This window comes from Chiloscyllium plagiosum, unplaced genomic scaffold (genome assembly GCF_037043375.1).
Source record: "Chiloscyllium plagiosum isolate Xiang-an unplaced genomic scaffold, Cpla_swu_hap1 HiC_scaffold_19, whole genome shotgun sequence".
Classification (NCBI taxonomy): Eukaryota; Metazoa; Chordata; class Chondrichthyes; order Orectolobiformes; family Hemiscylliidae; genus Chiloscyllium; species Chiloscyllium plagiosum.
Window position 1 is genome coordinate 69988327 of NW_028270157.1, and position 18683 is coordinate 70007009.

At 44.7% G+C, this 18683-nt stretch overlaps 1 protein-coding gene across 6 annotated transcripts in view; it reads left to right on the forward strand.

Moving 5' to 3' along the window:
* The window catches only part of dgki (diacylglycerol kinase, iota), a 254803-nt gene that overhangs the window by 189540 nt on the left and 46580 nt on the right, over nt 1–18683 (forward strand). For all 6 annotated transcript variants that reach the window (XM_043708940.2, XM_087997517.1, XM_043708943.2 and 3 more), the window contains 4 exons: nt 5882–5961; nt 6657–6701; nt 10556–10625; nt 12651–12691. In XM_043708940.2, the coding sequence (XP_043564875.1) occupies nt 5882–5961; nt 6657–6701; nt 10556–10625; nt 12651–12691 (236 nt within the window). The remainder of the gene's footprint in view (nt 1–5881; nt 5962–6656; nt 6702–10555; nt 10626–12650; nt 12692–18683) is intronic.

The window sequence follows — 18683 nt, forward strand, 5'->3', positions numbered from 1 at the left end:
ACTACTCACTATGGATCCCACGTGACTTAATCTTCTGGACCAGCCCATCATGAGGGACCTTTTCAGATACTTTTGTGAAATCCACATGAACAACATCCACTGTCCTACACTCATCATCACCTTAATCACTTCCTCAAACATCTGAATCAAATCGGTGAGACAAGCACTACAGACTATCCCTAATAAGTCCATTATTTTTCAAATACAAGTAAATCCTGTCCATAAGACTCTTCTCCAGTAATTTCTCTATTACTGGAGAAGGCTGACCAGTCAATAATTTTCTGAATTACCCCTATTGCTCTTAAGCAAAGGAACAATATCAGCTATTCTTGAATCTTCTGGGATCTTGCCTATGGCTATAGAGGGTGCACAATCTCTTTCAAGGCCCCAGCAAACTCCTCCTTTGCCTCCCTCAGTGTCCTGGGATAGACCCCATCAGACCCTGGAGACTTACATAACTTAATGTTTTCCAAAATACCCAACACCACCTCTTCCTTAATATCAACATACCCCTTCCTAATCTTACCATCATCCATGTGGGCAGCACGGTGGTACAGTGGTTAGCACTGCTGCCTCACAGCGCCTGAGACCCGGGTTCAGTTCCCGCCTCAGGCGACTTACTGTGTGGAGTCTGCACGTTCTCCCCATGTCTGTGTGGGTTTCCTCCGGGTGCTCTGGTTTCCTCCCACAGTCCAAAGATGTGCAGGGCAGGTGAATTGGCCATGCTAAATTGCCCATAGTGTTAGGTAAGGGGTAAATGTAAGGGTATGGGTGGGTTGTGCTTCGGCAGGTCGGTGTGGACTTGTTGGGCCGAAGGGCCTGTTTCCACACTGTAATGTAATCTAATCTAAATGTCCTTCTCCTTGGTAAGTACTAATGTGAAATATTCATTCAGGTCCTTGCCCACTTCCTCTGCCTCTAAGTATAAATTCACTTCTTTGTCCTTGAGTGGACCTACCCTTTCCTTAGCTACACTCTTGCTCCTAATATATGTATAGAATACCTTGGGATTCTCCTTAATTCTACTTGACACGGAAATTTGCCCTCCTAATTCCTTGTTTAAATTATTCTTTAAAAAAGAGCACGCAAATAGATTATTCAGTGAACAGCAAGACAATAGAAAGCTCAGAAGAACAGAAGAATCCTGCCCACAGATCTGAGGTGGCAGGGCCAGTTAATAGGGTAGTTAAGTAGACATATGGGATGCTTGCCTTTAACAGTCATGGCATAGATTATAAGAACAGGAAGGTCTTAATGGATCTGCATAGAACTTCGGTTAGGCCACAGCTAGAGTACTGGTCACTGCACCTTAGGAAGGATTTGATTGTATTAGAGAAGATGGGAAGGAGATTCACCAGGATGTTGCCTGGGATGGAACATTTCAGCTGTGAAGAGAGGCTGGATAAGTTCGGGTTATTTTCTCTAGAACAGAGAAGGTTGAGGGGGTTACTAATAGAACATAGAACATAGAACAATACAGCACAGAACAGGCCCTTCGGCCCACGATGTTGTGCCGAACATTTGTCCTAGCTTAAGCATCCATCCACGTACCTATCCAATTGCCGCTTAAAGGTCACCAAAGATTCTGACTCTACCACTCCCACAGGCAGCGCATTCCATGCTCCCACCACTCTCTGGGTAAAGAACCTACCCCTGACATCTCCCCTATACCTTCCACCCTTCACCTTAAATTTATGTCCCCTTGTAACACTCTGTTGTACCCGGGGAAAAAGTTTCTGACTGTCTACTCTATGTATTCCACTGATCATCTTATAAACCTCTATCAAGTCACCCCTCATTCTTCGCCGTTCCAACAAGAAAAGGCCTAGCACTCTCAACCTATTCTCGTACGACCTATTCTCCATTCCAGGGAACATCCTGGTAAATCTTCTCTGCACCCTCTCCAAAGCTTCCACATCTTTCCTAAAGTGAGGCGACCAGAACTGCACACAGTACTCCAAATGTGGCCTAACCAAAGTCCTGTACAGTTGCAACATCACTTCACGACTCTTGAATTCAATCCCTCTGCTAATGAACACTAATACACCATAGGCCTTCTTACAAGCTCTATCCACCTGAGTGGCAACTTTCAAAGATCTATGAACATAGACCCCAAGATCCCTCTGTTCCTCCACCTCACTAAGAACCCTACCATTAACCCTGTATTCCGCATTCTTATTTGTCTTTCCAAAATGGACAACCTCACTTGGCAGGGTTGAACTCCATCTGCCACTCCTCAGCCCAGCTCTGCATCATATCTAAGTCCCTTTGCAGCCGACAACAGCCCTCCTCATTATCCACAACTCCACCAATCTTCGTATCATCTGCAAATTTACTGACCCACCCTTTGACTCCCTCTTCCAAGTCATTAATAAAAATTACAAACAGCAGAGTACCCAGAACTGATCCCTGCGGAACTTCACTTGTAACTGGGCTCTAGGCTGAATATTTACCATCAACCACGACTCTCTGACTTCGACCGGTTAGCCAGTTTTCTATCCAACTGGCCAAATTTCCCTCTATCCCATGCCTCCTGACTTTCCGCATAAGCCTACCGTGGGGAACCTTATCAAATGCCTTACTAAAATCCATGTATACTACATCCACTGCTCTACCCTCATCCACATGCTTGGTCACCTCCTCAAAGAATTCAATAAGACTTATAAGGCAAGACCTACCCTTCACAAATCCGTGCTGGCTGTCCCTAATCAAGCAGTATCTTTCCAGATACTCATAAATCCTATCCCTCAGTACCCTTTCCATTACTTTGCCTACCACCGAAGTAAGACTAACTGGCCTGTAATTCCTGGGGTTATCCCTATTCCCTTTTTTGAACAGGGGCACAACATTCGCCACTCGCCAGTCCCCTGGTACCACCCCCGTTGACAGTGAAGACGAAAAGATCATTGCCAATGGTATTGCAATTTCTCTCTTGCTTCCTACATAATCCTCGGATATATCCCGTCAGGCCCGGGGGACTTGTCTATCCTCAAGTTGTTCAAAATGTCCAACACATCTTCCTTCCTAACAAGTATCTCCTCTAGCTTACCAGTCCGTTTCACACTCTCCTCTTCAACAATACGGTCCCTCTCGTTCGTAAATACTGAAGAAAAGTACTCATTCAAGACCTCTCCTATCTCTTCCGACTCAATACACAGTCTCCCAGTACTGTCCTTGATCGGACCTACCCTCGTTCTCGTCATTCTCATGTTTCTCACATATGCATAAAATGCCTTTGGGTTATCCTTGATCCTATCCGCCAAAGATTTTTCATGCCCTCTCTTAGCTCTCCTAATCCCTTTCTTCAGCTCCCTTCTGGCTATCCTGTATCCCTCCACTGCTCTGTCTGAACCCGGTTTCCTCACCTTATGTAAGCCTCCTTCTTCCTCTTTACAAGACATTCAACCTCCCTCGTTAACCAAGGTTCCCTCACACGACCATTTTTTTCCTGCCTGACAAGTACATACATATCAAGGACACGTCGTATCTGTTCCTTGAAAAAGTTCCACATTTCCACGACATCGTTCCCTGACAGTCTATGCTCCCAACTTATGCTCCTCAGATCCTGTCTTACAGCATCGTAATTACCCTTCCCCCCATTGCAAAACCTACCCTGTTGCACGCACCCATCTCTCTCCATAACCAAGGTGAAAGTCACAGAATTGTGGTCACCATCACCAAAATGTTCACCCACTAACAAGCCCATCATTTGTCCCGGTTCATTACCGAGTACCAAATCCAATATGGCTTCCCCTCTGGTCGGGCAATCTACATACTGAGTTAGAAAAGCTTCCTGGACACACTGCGCAAACACCGCCCCATGCAATCTACTTGATCTAAAGAGCTTCCAATCAATATTTGGGAAGTTGAAATCGCCCATGACTACTACCCTGTGGCTTCTGCACCTTTCCAAAGTCTGTTTCCCAATCTGTTTCTCCACATCTCTGCTGCTATTGGGGGGCCTATAGTAAACACCCAACAAGGTGACTGCACCTTTCCTATTTCTGACTTCAGCCCATACTACCTCCAAAGGCAGATCCCCCTCGAACTGCCTTTCTGCAGCCGTTATACCATTTCTAATTAGCAACGCCACCCCACCCCCCCTCCTTTTTTACCACCCTCCCTAATCTTACTGAAAAATCTGTAACCAGGAACCTCCAACAACCATTCCTGTCCCTCTTCTATCCACGTTTCCGTGATGGCCACAACATTGTAGTCCCAGGTACCGATCCATGCCTTAAGTTCACCCACCTTATTTCTGATACTCCTTGCGTTGAAGTATACGCACTTTAACCCATCTCTGTGTCCGCAAGTATTCCCTGTCAGTGCTACCTTCTCCACAGCCTCCCTACATTCTTGGACATCCTGACAAACAGCTAGCCTACTTGCTGGACTACAAGTCCGGATCCCATCCCCCTGCCAAATTAGTTTAAACCCCTCCCGAAGAGTGCTAGCAGACCTTCCCCCCAGGATAATGGTGCCCTTCTGGTTCAGGTGCAACGGGTCCTGCTTGTACAGGTCCCACCTTCCCCAGAATGCAGTCCAATTGTCCACATACCTGAAGCCCTCCCTCCTACACCATTCTTGCAGCCACGTGTTCAACTGCACTCTCTCCCTATTCCTTGCCTCACTGTCACGTGGCACCGGCAGCAACCCAGAGATGACGACTCTGTCTGTCCTAGCTTTTAGCTTCCAGCCTAACTCCCTGAGCTCTTGAATGACCTCCCCACCCCTCTTCCTACCTATGTCGTTGGTAGTGGTGAATAAGATGATGAGGGGCATGAATAGAGTGAATAAAAAACAGCCTTTCCCCAGGTTGAAGGATCAATCGCAAGGAGGCATTATTTTAAAGTGAAAGGCAAGAGGTTTTCAGGGGATTTGAAGAAAAGCCTTTCAAACCACAGGGTTGTGGGGGTCTGCAATGCAGTGCCTGAGAGGGTACTTGAGGTAGGTGAAATAACTCCAAGAGTCATCAAATCACCCTTTAATTTACATAAGAAAAGTCCTTCACACTGATCCAGCTTCCTCAGAGTGTCAGGATGTCTGACACTCCTGTTTTTATCTGTCTGCCAAGGCTCCTTGAATAAATCAGATTAACAGCCCCAATCAGGTAACTCATATTCTATCTTATTGACCATGATACCATCACTACATTGGGAAACCTCACAACCTTTTAAAAAGTACTTTTTAGTGTGATAACGTTCAATGCTCTAGGCCTATTGCGAGAAAGTGTTGGTAGTAACATCTTTTTGGTGGTACAGACTCAGAGGGCCAAGGGGCCTCTCTTGTACTGTATGATTCGAATGTTGTAGTGTAGCAAGCTGTAATCTTTAAGACCCAGTGCCACGACAACCTGTGGGTACAAATAAAGGAGAAATAGGCCTGTTTGTCTGTGTGATTCAAATTACTTATTCTTGAGATATGAGCATCATTGGCCAACATTTGTTACCTGTCCTCAATTGCCCTTGAACTGAGTGGCTCCCAAGGCCACTTCGTTGCATAGCTAAAAGCTTGGAATCTGGAGTCACATGAATGCCAGATTTCTTTCCCTAAAAGGATACTAGAGAACCAGATGTACTTTTTTTGACATTCAGTGATAATTTTATGTTTGCCATGGTTCTAATTGCAGTTTTATCAATTGAAATTAAATTCCATTAGTTACCATGGTGGGATTTGAACCCATATGCCTAAAGAATTAGCCTGGACCTTTGGATTACAAGTGCACTGATATTGCCACTATGCCACTATCTTCTTAAAGTTCTGAGCGCCCTCAGTACGTTATGCAGCCTTTTCTGTCATTTAAAGAATGATGACCCCTTACTACATAAATTAAGTGGTCCAATGTACTAAATTACTTAACATTGTTACTGTCATCCTGCAGCAATCCCACTGGGAATTATTGTCATTCATGGAGATTGTGACCTAGAGACTTGTCGCAGGTATATCGACCGACTACAGGAGGTAAGATATAGATCTATGAGAACTTCATCTTGTGGTGATGTTAGTGACATGTATATCCATTTCCAGGCTTTAATTGACGAATATAGTGAGCACAATACAGCTGGATATTTGTAAAATGGTCAAGCTTATTGCACCATAACGGGTGTTTGTCCTGTTGGCCACAGGTGTTGTGAATTAGGGAAGAACACCGTGGGGCGGCACGATGGCTCAGTGATTAGCACCAAGGACCTGTGTTCGATCTCAGCCTCGGGTGACAGTGTGGAGTTTGCACATTCTCCCCATGTCTGTGTGTGTTTCCTCCGGATGCTCCGGTTTCCTCCCATGGTCTAAAGATGTGCAGGTCAGGTGAATTGGCAATGCTAAATTGCCCATAGTGTTTGGTACATTAGTCAGAGAGAAATGGATCTGGGTGGGTTACTCTTTGGAGCGTCGGTGTGGACTTGTTGGGCCGAAGGGCCTGTTTTCCCCAACCTGTCTGACTGGAGACAGAAAGCAGCATTTCCAAAATGGCCTGACAGTGATTTATTGAGGGTGATGATTGTAGCTTGTCTTCTATCAGAATCTTTCAGTCAGCATCATATTATGGACTCGTCAACACTAATGTCTACAGGCCTTGTCATTGAATGTATTTGGCAAGGCCTTTGTGCACTTTGAAAATTTTTTTCCCAGCACTGATTTTTCTGTTTGTTATCCAGGACTTTTACCCATCAACACCCGATGGACACCGGATTCATTACCAGGTAAGGCTAGCCTGATATAGATGCTTGAGGATGCCCTTGAATGTGGATATTAAGCATTTGCCTTCTCTTGCTTCTGCCCTGAGGGGTTGGTGATGCCTTTAATTCTGCTAAGTACAGCTTGGTATTGGAAATGTAGCTTCATGCTGCAGAGATGGTTGTATATACCAGCTCTGTGTTTAAAACCAATTGCATATTTCTCCTGATACCGTCATACTGCACTCATCTTTGCTTACAATCGTTGGCATGGGAGACTTCCCATGCTTCTACAGCACTGAACAAGGCTCATGGCTGGCAGGAGGACAGGTGCAGGAGGTGAAAGTGAAGGTGAACGAGAGAAAAGGAGATTGGTAGTTTAGATTTGGAAAACTGGGAGATACCACAATAACTGAAATGGAGGAGGAGTGCTAATGTTCACTAAAAGTGTGGAGAGTGCCAGATTTCTCCAATAATGTGGAGAGAGACGGTGCTCACTAATAGAGTGGAGAGAACCAATGGTCACTGATGGTGGAACAATTCCAGTGTAACATTCGCATCACACAAATGCCAGGCAATTACTATCTCAAATAAGAGACTATCTAATCATCGCCCCTGATATTTAATAGTGTTAATGAATGAATGAACTTCAATGAATCCCTGCACTTCCAACATCCTCAGGATTATCTTTGTCCAGGTACTCAACTGGACTTGCCACATAAAAACAGTGGCTGCAAGAGGAAGTCACGGGCTAGGAGAGCTTATCCACCATTAAAAGGCCCAAGTCAGGATGGAATGCTTACCACTTGGCTGGATGAATGCAGCTCCAGTAAGACTCAAAACGCTTGACGCCATCCAGGACAAAGCAGCCTGCTTGATTGGCATCATATCCACAAGCATCCACTTCCTCCACCACCAATGCTCAGTCGCAACATTTTGTACTATCTACAAGATGCACTGCAGAAATTCACCAAAGATCCTTAGAGAGCACCTTCTAAAACCTATAACCACTTCCAACTAGGAGAAAAAGGACAGCGGATATATGAGAACACTACCACTTGCATGCGGACTTGGAGATAGATTGCTGTTCCTTGGCTTTCACTTGGCTGGGTCAAAATCCTGGAATTCCCTTCCTCAGGGTATTGTGGTTCAACACAGACTGTATTGGTTCAAGAAGGCTCACCACCATCTTCTCAAGGGCAACTAGGGATGAGCCAGTGTCCCACGCGGTTAAAAAATGTGTTCAGTGACAGTGATGAGAGTTCTAATGTTCACTGACAGTGAGGAGACTGTGTGTGCAGAATGATAGGGGGTATAAAGAGAGAAGATAGGAGCAGAAGCTGGCATACCCAGGGTCAATAAGGAGAGGATCATTTGTTTCTATGTAGCTGTACCTCTGGAAGGTCAAGTCCTCATGGCAGATCAGTGATGATAACTGGAGGTCACAATGGGCTCAGTGAGTGTGCATGCCAGTGGGTATTATACTTGTCAGTGGAATACCACCTCATACTTTCAACAGCCCATATGAGAAGCAGGTTTTGTTGAGGTGAGGTGAGGGGAAGGCAACAGTGAGACCTTTTGAGTCTTCTTTCCCTGTTTAATATGAGCATGGCTGATGATCTGACTCAGTCCCTTGCTCCTGCTTTCTCCCTTACACCTTAAGAAACCAAGACCTATAAATAGAGAGGTGGGATATACCACCAGCGCTTCACTGGTCACACTGACGATGTTACTTCGTATGGTGACGAAACGTCTGAAAACAAACCTTCAAGCTCAGAAGCTAACTTACATACTTACCCTTTTATCCCTTTAGCCCTAAGAACTATAACTCCTTGAAAATATTAAATGTTTTGGCTTAACCCTAATCTTGCTTTATATATCAGTCAATACCACAGGCTGAACACTCACTATGTGAAGGAATCTCTCCTCATTTTAAATATCCTACCCACTATCCTTAAACTGTGACTCCTGGTTCTGGACTCAGGAACAATGGAAACATCCTTCCTGTGTTTGTTCTGTCTAGGTCTGCTTGAATTTTATAGGCTTCTATGAGGTCGCCCACTCATTCTTCTAAACTCCAGTGAATTTAATCCTAACCAATCAAGTCTCTCTTCATATGCCAGTTCTCCTAGACATCAGTCTGGTAAACCTTCATTGCAATCCCTCCATAGCCAGAACCGCCATTTTCAGATAAGAAGACCAAAAAGTGCACAGTGCTCTAAGTGTTGTCTCACCACTGTCTGGTGCAACTGCAGCAAGATATCCCTATTCCTATACTCAAATTGTCTCACTATTATCTCATTTGCTTACTTTACTGCCAGCCATGCCTGCATGCTAACTTTCAGTGACTGATGTGCAAGGGCTCATCTCATTGCACCTTCATGTTTTTGCGACAAATGGGAATAACCTCTTATTTATCATATTATACTTCATCACTCACTCAATGTGTCCAAATCACATTGAAGTATCTCTGCATCCTCCTCACAGTTTACCCTCCTACCTAGCTTTGTGTCGGCTGCAGAATTGGAGATATTACATTTAGTCCCTTCATCTGAATAATTAATGTATGTTGTGAATAGCTAGGGTCCAAACTCTAATCCCTATGACACCTTACTATTGACTGCATGCTGCTCAGAAAAAGATTGGTTTCTTCTTACTCTTTGTCTCCTACCTGCCAACCATTTCTCTATCCATGTTCATACACTACCCCGAATCCCATGTGTTTTAATTTTACATGCCAATCTCTTATGTGGACCTTTATAAAAAGCTTTCTGGAAGTCCAAATAAATTGCACCCTCTGGTTTACTTTGTCAACTTTACTAATTGCATGTTTGAAAATTTTCAGTTGATTTGTCAAGCACGATTTCCTTTTTGTAAGTCCATGTTAACTTTCTATAACCTGTCATTGTTTTCCAAGTACTCTGCTATTAAATATTTTGTCATGAACTCTAGCTCTCCATCCTCTCCCACTAATGTCAGGTTAACTGGTCTATAATTCCTAGTTTTCTGTATAGCTCCTTTTTAATAGTGGGGTCACATTAGCTACCCTCCAATCCATAGGATCTGTTCCAGGTCTATAGAATCATGGAAAATGACCATCAATGCATCCATTATTTCTTGGGCCACTTTTTAAATCACTCTGGGATGTGGATTTATCAGGCCCTGGGGATTTGACAACCTTTAATCCTGTTGATTTGCTCAGCACCATTTCCCTCCTAATACTGATTTCCTTTGGTTTCTCCCTGTCACTAGACCATGCATTTCCCAACATTTTTGAGATTTTGTTTGTGCATCCCTTTATGAAGAGAGAACCAACATGTGTACTTAATTGGCCTGCCATCTCTTTGTTCCCCATTATAACTTCCATGTTTCTGACCATCGGTGGCCTACACTTGTCTTCACTAATCTTTTTCTCTTTGCATACCTTAGATACATTCCATTCAGTTCTTTCATCTAAGTGATTAATACAGACTGTAATTAAATGAGGCCCAAGCTGTAGCACTCCTTTCAGTGCAATCTTCCCAATATTCATTTATCTTGATCTTTGTTTTCTAAAATTAATGGGGTCAATTGTAACTATTATTAAGGTGATTTAATGGTTCATATCAATTAGTCTTATCAGCAGTTCATTTTGTCATTCTTCAGAGAGGATGACAGACAAAATATCTGCTCCTGATCATTAGGGAGTATATTGTTACAGTCCTTCCCTGTTTGCACTATCACAGAGCGAGATATAGCAAAGGTGTCAATCCCTGTTAACAATGCTAAGGTTGCTAGCGGAGCATCCAATATCATGGGACCTACAACAGACTCAAAGTGGACACAGTTTCTTTGTTGTTTGTCTTCAATTTTTCAGACATTGAGTTTTTCTTTATTTTCAGGACAGCGACTCTTCCCAACGCCGAATGTTGTCTTCGCAGAATCTTTCTTCCAAATGGTGCTTCCTTGATTGTGAGTAGACACAGATGAACTGCAATAGCAATGTTATCCCTCAACCTTCGTTCTTGTTCTTCTCACCCTGTGAGTAAGACTTGCACCATCAAAAGGATCAATTGTTCTTCATTCATTATTATTAGCAATCCATTAATGAGGAGCACACCATTAGTAGGGTACCATGTTTTCCATTCATGCCATTATTGAGGTTTGCATTATCTATATTTTCCTTCTCTATTCCTTAATCGTGAAAAACAGTCAACAGTACCATTTGGAGCTGAGTATAATGACTGCCTACATTTTTTTTTACATTGAGTAGCTTCCTCCACTGATGTACCCACAATTATTATATTCGAAGGCTTAATGTAATCCTCCATATTAATCTGCTTGGAACACTAATACAGCCCATACAATTGTTTCGCCGAGCTATTCAGATAATACTCATCCTTGAGCGCTGGGTCCACCCCAGTGGCTACTATTAATGTGTCCTTGAACAGCATTGCCTTCCACAAACATTATCCCAAACTGACTAGGGCCCAAATGCTAATGCACCTTTCAGACTCTGATCTGCTTCCATATCAGGGCATGCACACAGAGATTATGTGTCATACAGCTAATGTACCAATGTGCTTTGAATGTTAATGCAGAGAAAATCATCTAGTGACCTGCATGGCCACAGATTTGGAAGACCAAGCACACCATGAGACTTGATACAAATTTGTCTTCACCTGTCAGTTTGAAGTCTGACACATGAATGGGGCTGGATTGCTATTTGCTGTACTAGTTTGGGAAACAAGGGGAAGGCCTAGTGGTATTTTTGCTGGATTATTAATCCTGAGACTCAGCTATGGGGATGTGGGTTTGAACCCTGCATTGGAAGATGGAGGAATTTAAATTCAATATATTAAAAAAAAATATGAAATTGAGTCTAACGATGACCAAGAAACCATTGTCACCTGGGGTGAGGTCAGGCAAGTGTGGTTGGTGCAGAGTGGGGTCAGTGATGAGCAGGTTCTGATTCCTCTAACTGTTCCTGGATAACTGGGTCAGAACTGTCCAAAGGATGCAACTCTGACTTAGAATTGTAAATTTTTTTGTTGTGTTCCAGATGCTTGAAGTTTAACCTTCCTAGATTGTTCCTGAGTAGTCAGGAAAATCAGAAAACCCATCTGGTTCATTAATATCATTTAGGGAAGGAAACTTCTGTCCTTCCCTGTTCTGGCCTACATATGGCTCTCAGTCAACAGCAATATGCTTAATCCTTAACAGGTCTGTGGAGCAATTAGAAATGGGCAATAAATACTGGCCTGACCATTAATGCCCACGTCCCGTGAATGAATTTTAAAAAACACTATCAAAACCAGGATATAGAGACGGGGTTCTGATTGTTTTGGAGGGTTAATCCAATTATGGAGTGAGTGATAGAGGGGTTTGGGATGAATCCAGGTTGGTTTTTGGACAAGGAACTAGATTCCTTCTGTTTCTGGTGCCCATGCAGTGCAGAGAAGGCTGGATTCAGTCCTTCATGATGTCTTTTCAAGATACCAGCTTTCCTGCGCACTTAAATGTTCAAAATCTATAACATGTTTATATGAAATGCCTCTTCAATTTTTCCATAGGTGTCACATGATATTGTGAAAGTGTAAAAATAAAATAGGGAAACAACCGTCCAGCTGAGACTTTGTTGAATCCGTACTGTACTGCTGGACATCACAATTTCACCCCATCACTCCTTCCACTTCTGTCTTTGTATTCAAAAGAATTTATTCTGCCAAAATAATTTTAAAAGCGCAGTATATTTAAAGGAAGGACACTTTGTGTCTTTTAGTTTATTTCAAAAATGTTTCTTTAGTTTTTTTTGACTGTCGCTTTTTTCTGGTTCCCGCCTCTTTGATTCCGGCCACTGGTTTCTATGTCTTTGTATGTCTTACTTGTGATACTGTCGGTATTCTTAACTTTAAGCTTAATTATATTTCTCAAACTGTGACTTCAGTCTTTGAGGCTGGGCTTCACATTTGTTTTCACCTCTTTCTATCTCTGCAGCAACTTCTCTGGACCGCTTCTACCGTATTGACAGAGCTCAGGTATGAGACATGAGCTGGCAGCACCCATGTTATTGCCACTTGCTTTTTAGTATGATTCATGCAATCCTATCACTCTGAGTTATCTGGATCATGCCATAAAGTTAAAGAAATCACTTTGCAACGAGTGGCCAAGCAGGTGGGTAAGTGGAGGAGAGTAGTTCAGGGGATGATATGATAATGATATTTTGTGAGAGAGGGGGTAAGATTGGGCTCGGGAGACAAGTCAGGACATTGCAGGGGTGGGAGATCTATTTAAGAGCAGTGATGGGTCTGTGGGGATGGTGGTTGGGATAGGGGATGTTTCAGGTCACAGGACATTATCAATTTAGAGGAGGTTGGGCCAGATCTGGGGTGAGGACAGCACGGTGCCTCAGTGGTTAGCACTACAGTCTCACAGCGCCAGGGACCAGATTTGCGCCATATTTGATTCCAGCCTCGGGCGATTGTCTGTGTGGAGTTTGCACATTCTCCCCATGTCTGTGTGGGTTTCCTCCGGTGCTCCGTTTTCCTTCCACAGTCTGAAGATGTGCAGGTCAACTGAATTGGCCATGGTAAGTTGCCCATAGTGTTAGGTGCGTTAGGGATAAATATAGGGAATGGGTCTGGGTGGGTTACTCTTCGGAGAGTCAATGTGGACTTGTTGGGCCAAAGGGCCTGCTTCCATACTATAGGGAATCTAAGAAAAAAAAAGTGTGGTTGGTGTAGAGTGGTGAGCAGGTTCTGATTCCTCTAACTGTTTCTGGGTTACTGGGTCAGAACTGTCCAAAGGATGCAACTCTGTCTTAGAACTGTAAACTTTTTGTTGTGTCCCAGATGTCTGTAGTTCAACCTTCTTAGCTCGTTCCTGAGTAGTCAGTGAGTCAGGGCTTCCAAAGAGACTTGTGGCCCATCTTTCACTATGTTGCTGTTGTCTAACTACTGTCTGTGAATCAGAAGATCTGTGCCATGATCTTTTGAGGTTTAACATCTCTGAGACAGCAAGATTTGCTTCACCTTGTGACCTGAGTGTAGTTTCAGGTGTTTGTATGAGCTGAGCTCACCACTCTAGCAATACGCCACCTACCTGGGAGCAATTGTCCTTTCAGCTGAACTGCCTGATTTCAGCTCTTCACAAACCAACTTCTTCAAAAATATTATTACACACTTCTGAAGCAAGAGCTAATTGAACCTAGCCCTCTGGTCCAGAAGTAAGTATACTACCACTGCATCACCAGAGCCTCCTCCTTTATCCTGCTTTGTTAAATAAGACATAATTCTCCCATCATTTAGATGATTAATGAGGTCCTTCAGCAACAGGTGATGATAGTGAAGGAGGGCACCAAATAGAGTAGCTGGCGCAGTAGTGTGGGGACCTCCATCAATTGGAGGCACATTAAGGGAGTGCTCTAAGCTGGGCAGTTCGAAATGTCAAATGGACCCTCTTTGGAGGAAGGGGTGTCTTTAGGGGAAGGAGGCAACATAGGTCGAAAGATCAGACAGACAAAGGATTTCCTCAACCTGATGTGACCTTAACTTTCTGCAAGCACCGTGTCCTATATGTTTAGTCCTAATTTCCCTCCATGTTTGTAATGATCTGATGTCAATGCAATAAAGAATCCCTTCTTCATGACCTTTGGGCCAACTGTGTGTTCAAATTTCACATTACATTCCTCGATGAAACCTCAAATGGTCCAGGTGTATGGATTCTGATTTGTCTTACTGATAAGCCTTATTATTTGATAAGGTAAGGCTTTTCTATTTATATTTCTTCTATATCGTGTGATTGGTTAAAAGTTTGCTTTTTTTAAATTTATCTATGAATTGGTTATTTCAATAAGACCATAGCAGAGATGTACTAGAAATGATTTAACTCATAAATTTGTATACATTAGTTAGCTAAATAGAGATGGCTGGGCAGGTGATGTGCAGTAGCTGTAAGATGTTGGAGCTGGCAGATCCCATTGTGAATTGCAGTGATCATATCTGCAGCAAGTGTTGGTTGCTGGAAGAACTGAGCTGATGATCTGGAATCTGAGCTTCAAACACGGCAGCACATCTGGGAGGGGGAGAGTTACCCTGGACACTTTCTTTCAGGAGGCAGTCACACCTGGTAAATTAAGTAATTAAAATTCAATTAATAAACAGTCACAACAGTGTAGACAGGTAGGGGGAATCCCGAGTTCAGGAATGGGGGAGGCTCAGCTTTTGACTTTATCCAACAGGTATGAGATTCTTGCTCCCTGTGTGGGTGGGGAAGAGGGCTGCTGGGAGAATGAGACAGGTAAAAACAATGACTGCAGATGCTGGAAACCAGATTCTGGATCAGCGGTGCTGGAAGAGCACAGCAATTCAGGCAGCATCCGAGGACAGGCAAAATCGACGTTTCGGGCAAAAGCCCTTCATCAGGAATAAAGGCAGAGAGCCTGAAGCGTGGAGAGATAAGCTAGAGGAGGGTGGGGGTGGGGATAGAGTAGCATAGAGTACAATAGGTCAGTGGGGGAGGAGATGAAGGTGATAGATCAGGGAGGAGAGGGTGGAGTGGATAGATGGAAAAGGAGCTGGGCAGGTCGGACAAGTCCGGACAAGTCAAGGGGACGGTGTTGCTGGAGGTTAGAAACTAGGATGAGGTGGGGGAAGGGGAAATGAGGAAGCTGTTGAAGTCCACATTGATGCCCTGGGGTTGAAGTGTTCTGAGGCGGAAGATGAGGCGTTCTTCTTCCATGCGTCTGGTGGTGAGGGAGCGGCGGTGGAGGAGGCCCAGCACCTCCATATCCTCGGCAGAGTGGGAGGGAGAGTTGAAATGTTGGGCCACGGGGCGGTTTGGTTGATTGGTGCGGGTGTCTCGGAGATGTTCCCTAAAGCACTCTGCTAGGAGGCGCCCAGTCTCCCCAATGTAGAGGAGACCGCATCGGGAGCAACGGATACAATAAATGATATTAGTGGATTTGCAGGTAAAACTTTGATGGATGTGGAAGGCTCCTTTAGGGCCTTGGATGGAGGTGAGGGAGGAGGTGTGGGCACAGGTTTTACAGTTCCTGCGGTGGCAGGGGAAAGTGCCAGGATGGGAGGGTGGGTCGTAGGGGGGGCGTGGACCTGACCAGGTAGTCACTGAGGGAACGGTCTTTGCGGAAGGCGGAGAGGGGTGGGGAGGGAAATATATGCCTGGTGGTGGGGTCTGTTTGGAGGTGGCGGAAATGTCGGCGGATGATTTGGTTTATGCGAAGGTTGGTAGGGTGGAAGGTGAGCACCAGGGGTGTTCTGTCCTTGTTGCGGTTGGGGGGGTTGGGTCTGAGGGCGGAGGTGCGGGATGTGGACGAGATGCGTTGGAGGGCATCTTTAACCACGTGGGATAGGAAATTGCGGTCTCTAAAGAAGGAGGCCATTTGGTGTGTTCTGTGGTGGAACTGGTCCTCCTGGGAGCAGATACGGCGGAGGCGGAGGAATTGGGAATACGGGGTGGCATTTTTGCAAGAGGTAGGGTAGGAAGAGATGTAATCCAGGTAGCTGTGGGAGTCGGTGGGTTTGTAGAAAATGTCGGTGTCAAGTCGAGAATGAGCCAGCTGACCATAGCACCATGGTACAGAAGGCCATTCAAGAGGGGGGATCAAAAACCCAAGTGGTGGTTATAGAGGATTCTTGTAATTAAGGGGTTAGATAGTATCCTTTGCAAGCTGGATTGGGAGTCCCGCATAGTGTGTTTTCTGCCCGGTGCCAGGGTGAAGGATATCTCTGACCGGCTTGCAAGGATATTGGAGCGGGGGGGGAGGATCCAGTCCACGTTGGGACGAACAACATAGGTAAGGATGGAGGACCCATTTGGGGATTATCAAGCACTCGGGACAAAATTAAATAACAGGCCCTTGAGGGTTGTAATCTCTGGATTACTGCCCGAGCCAAGTGCATATTAGCCTAGGGATAAGAAAATTAGGGAAGTAAGCATGTGGCTAAGGGAATGGTGTGGGAAAGACTGCTTCCATTCCATGGGGCATTGGCATCAGTTTTGGAACCAGGGGACCTGGACCAATGGTTCACGTGGAGACCGTCCCAATCTGGAACCAGTGTTCTAGCGAAAAGGATAAATAGGGTGGTCACTAAGGCTTTAAACTTGGTGAGTCAATGGGTATTACGGAGAGGTAAAAACAATGACTGCAGATGCTGGAAACCAGATATCTGGGTTAGTGGTGCTGGAAGAGCACAGCAGTTCAGGCAGAATCTGAGGAGCAGTAAAATCAACGTTTCGGGCAAAAGCCCTTCATCAGGAATAAAGGCAGAGAGCCTGAAGCCTGGAGAGATAAGCTAAAGGAGGGTGGGGTTGGGGAGAAGGTAGCATAGAGTACAATAGGTGAGTGGGGGAGGGGATGAAGGTGAAAGGTTGGGGGCGGGGGGGTGGAGCGGATAGGTGGAAAAGAAGATAGGCAGGTAGGACAAGTCATGGAGACAGTGCTGAGCTGGAGGTTTGGAACTAGGGTGAGGTGGGGGAAAGGGAAATGAGGAAACTGTTGAAGTCCACATTGATGCCCTGCGGTTGAAGTATTCCGAGGCGGAAGATGAGGCGTTCTTCCTCCAGGCGTCTGGTAGTGAGGGAGCGGCGGTGAAGGAGGCCCAGGATGTCCATGTCCTCGGAGGGGGAGATGAAATGTTGGGCTACAGGGCGGTGTGGTTGATTGGTGCGGGTGCCCCGGAGATGTTCCCTAAAGTGCTGTACTAGGAGGCGTCCAGTCTCCCCAATATAGAGGTGACTGCATTGGGAGCAACGGATACAATAAATGATATTAGTGGATGTGCAGGTAAAACTTTGATGGATGTGGAAGGCTCCTTTGGGGCCTTGGATGGAGGTGAATGAGGAGGTGTGGGCGCAGGTTTTGCAGTTCCTGCAGTGGCAGGGGAAGGTGCCAGGATGGGAGGGTGGGTTGTAGGGGGGGCGTGGACCTGACCAGGTAGTCACGGAGAGAACGGTCTTTGCGGAAGGCGGAAAGGGGTGGGGAGGGAAATATGTCCCTGGTGGTGGGGTCTTTTTGGAGGTGACGGAAATGTCGGCGGATATTACAGAGACATGGTTATAGAATGGTCATGATTGGGAGTTAAATATCCAGGCGTACCAGACTATTCAGAAGGACAGACAGGAATGTAAGGGAGGTGCTGTAGCTCAAATATTCAAGGACGACATCAGGGCGGTTCTGAGAGATGATATAGGTTCTATGGAGAGTAAGGTTGAATCCATTTGGGTGGAAATTAGAAATTCTTAAGAAGAAAAAGTCACTGATAAGCATAGTCTATAGGCCACCAAATAATACCATCACATTGGGGCAGGCAATAAACAAAGAAATAACCAATGCCTGTAAAAATGGTACCGCAATTATCATGGGGGATTTTAATCCACATGTAGGTTGGTCGAGTCAGCTCAGTCAGGATAGCCTTGAGAGGGAGTTCGTTGAGTGTATCCATGATAGTTTTCTTGAACAATATGTAATGGAATCGATGAGGGAGCAAGCTATCTTCGATCTGGTCCTGTGTGAGGAGCCAGGAATAATTAATGACCTCATAGTTAGGGATCCTTTTGGAAGGAGTGATCACAGTATGGTTGAATTTAGAATAAAGACGGAGAGTGTGAAGATAAAATCCAATACCAGTCTCCTGTGCTTGAACAAGAGGGACTGGAATAGAATGGGGGAGGACCTGGCTAAAGTAGACTGAACAAAGATTAAATGATGGGACAGTTGATAAGCAATGGAGGACTTTCAAAGAAATGTTTCAAAGTGTTCAGCAAAAGTATACTCCAGTGAAAAGAAAGGACTGTAAGAAGAGGGGTAATCTGCCATGGGTGTCCAAGGTAATAAGGGACGCTATCAAATTGAATGCGAAGGCACACAAATTAGCCAAACATAACATGAAACTAGAAGTGTGCGCAAGCTTTAAAAGTCAATAGAAAACCACAAAAAGAGCTATAAAGGAAAGTAAGAAAGAACATGAGAAAAAACTAGTAAAGAATATAAAGACAGATAGCAAAAAAATT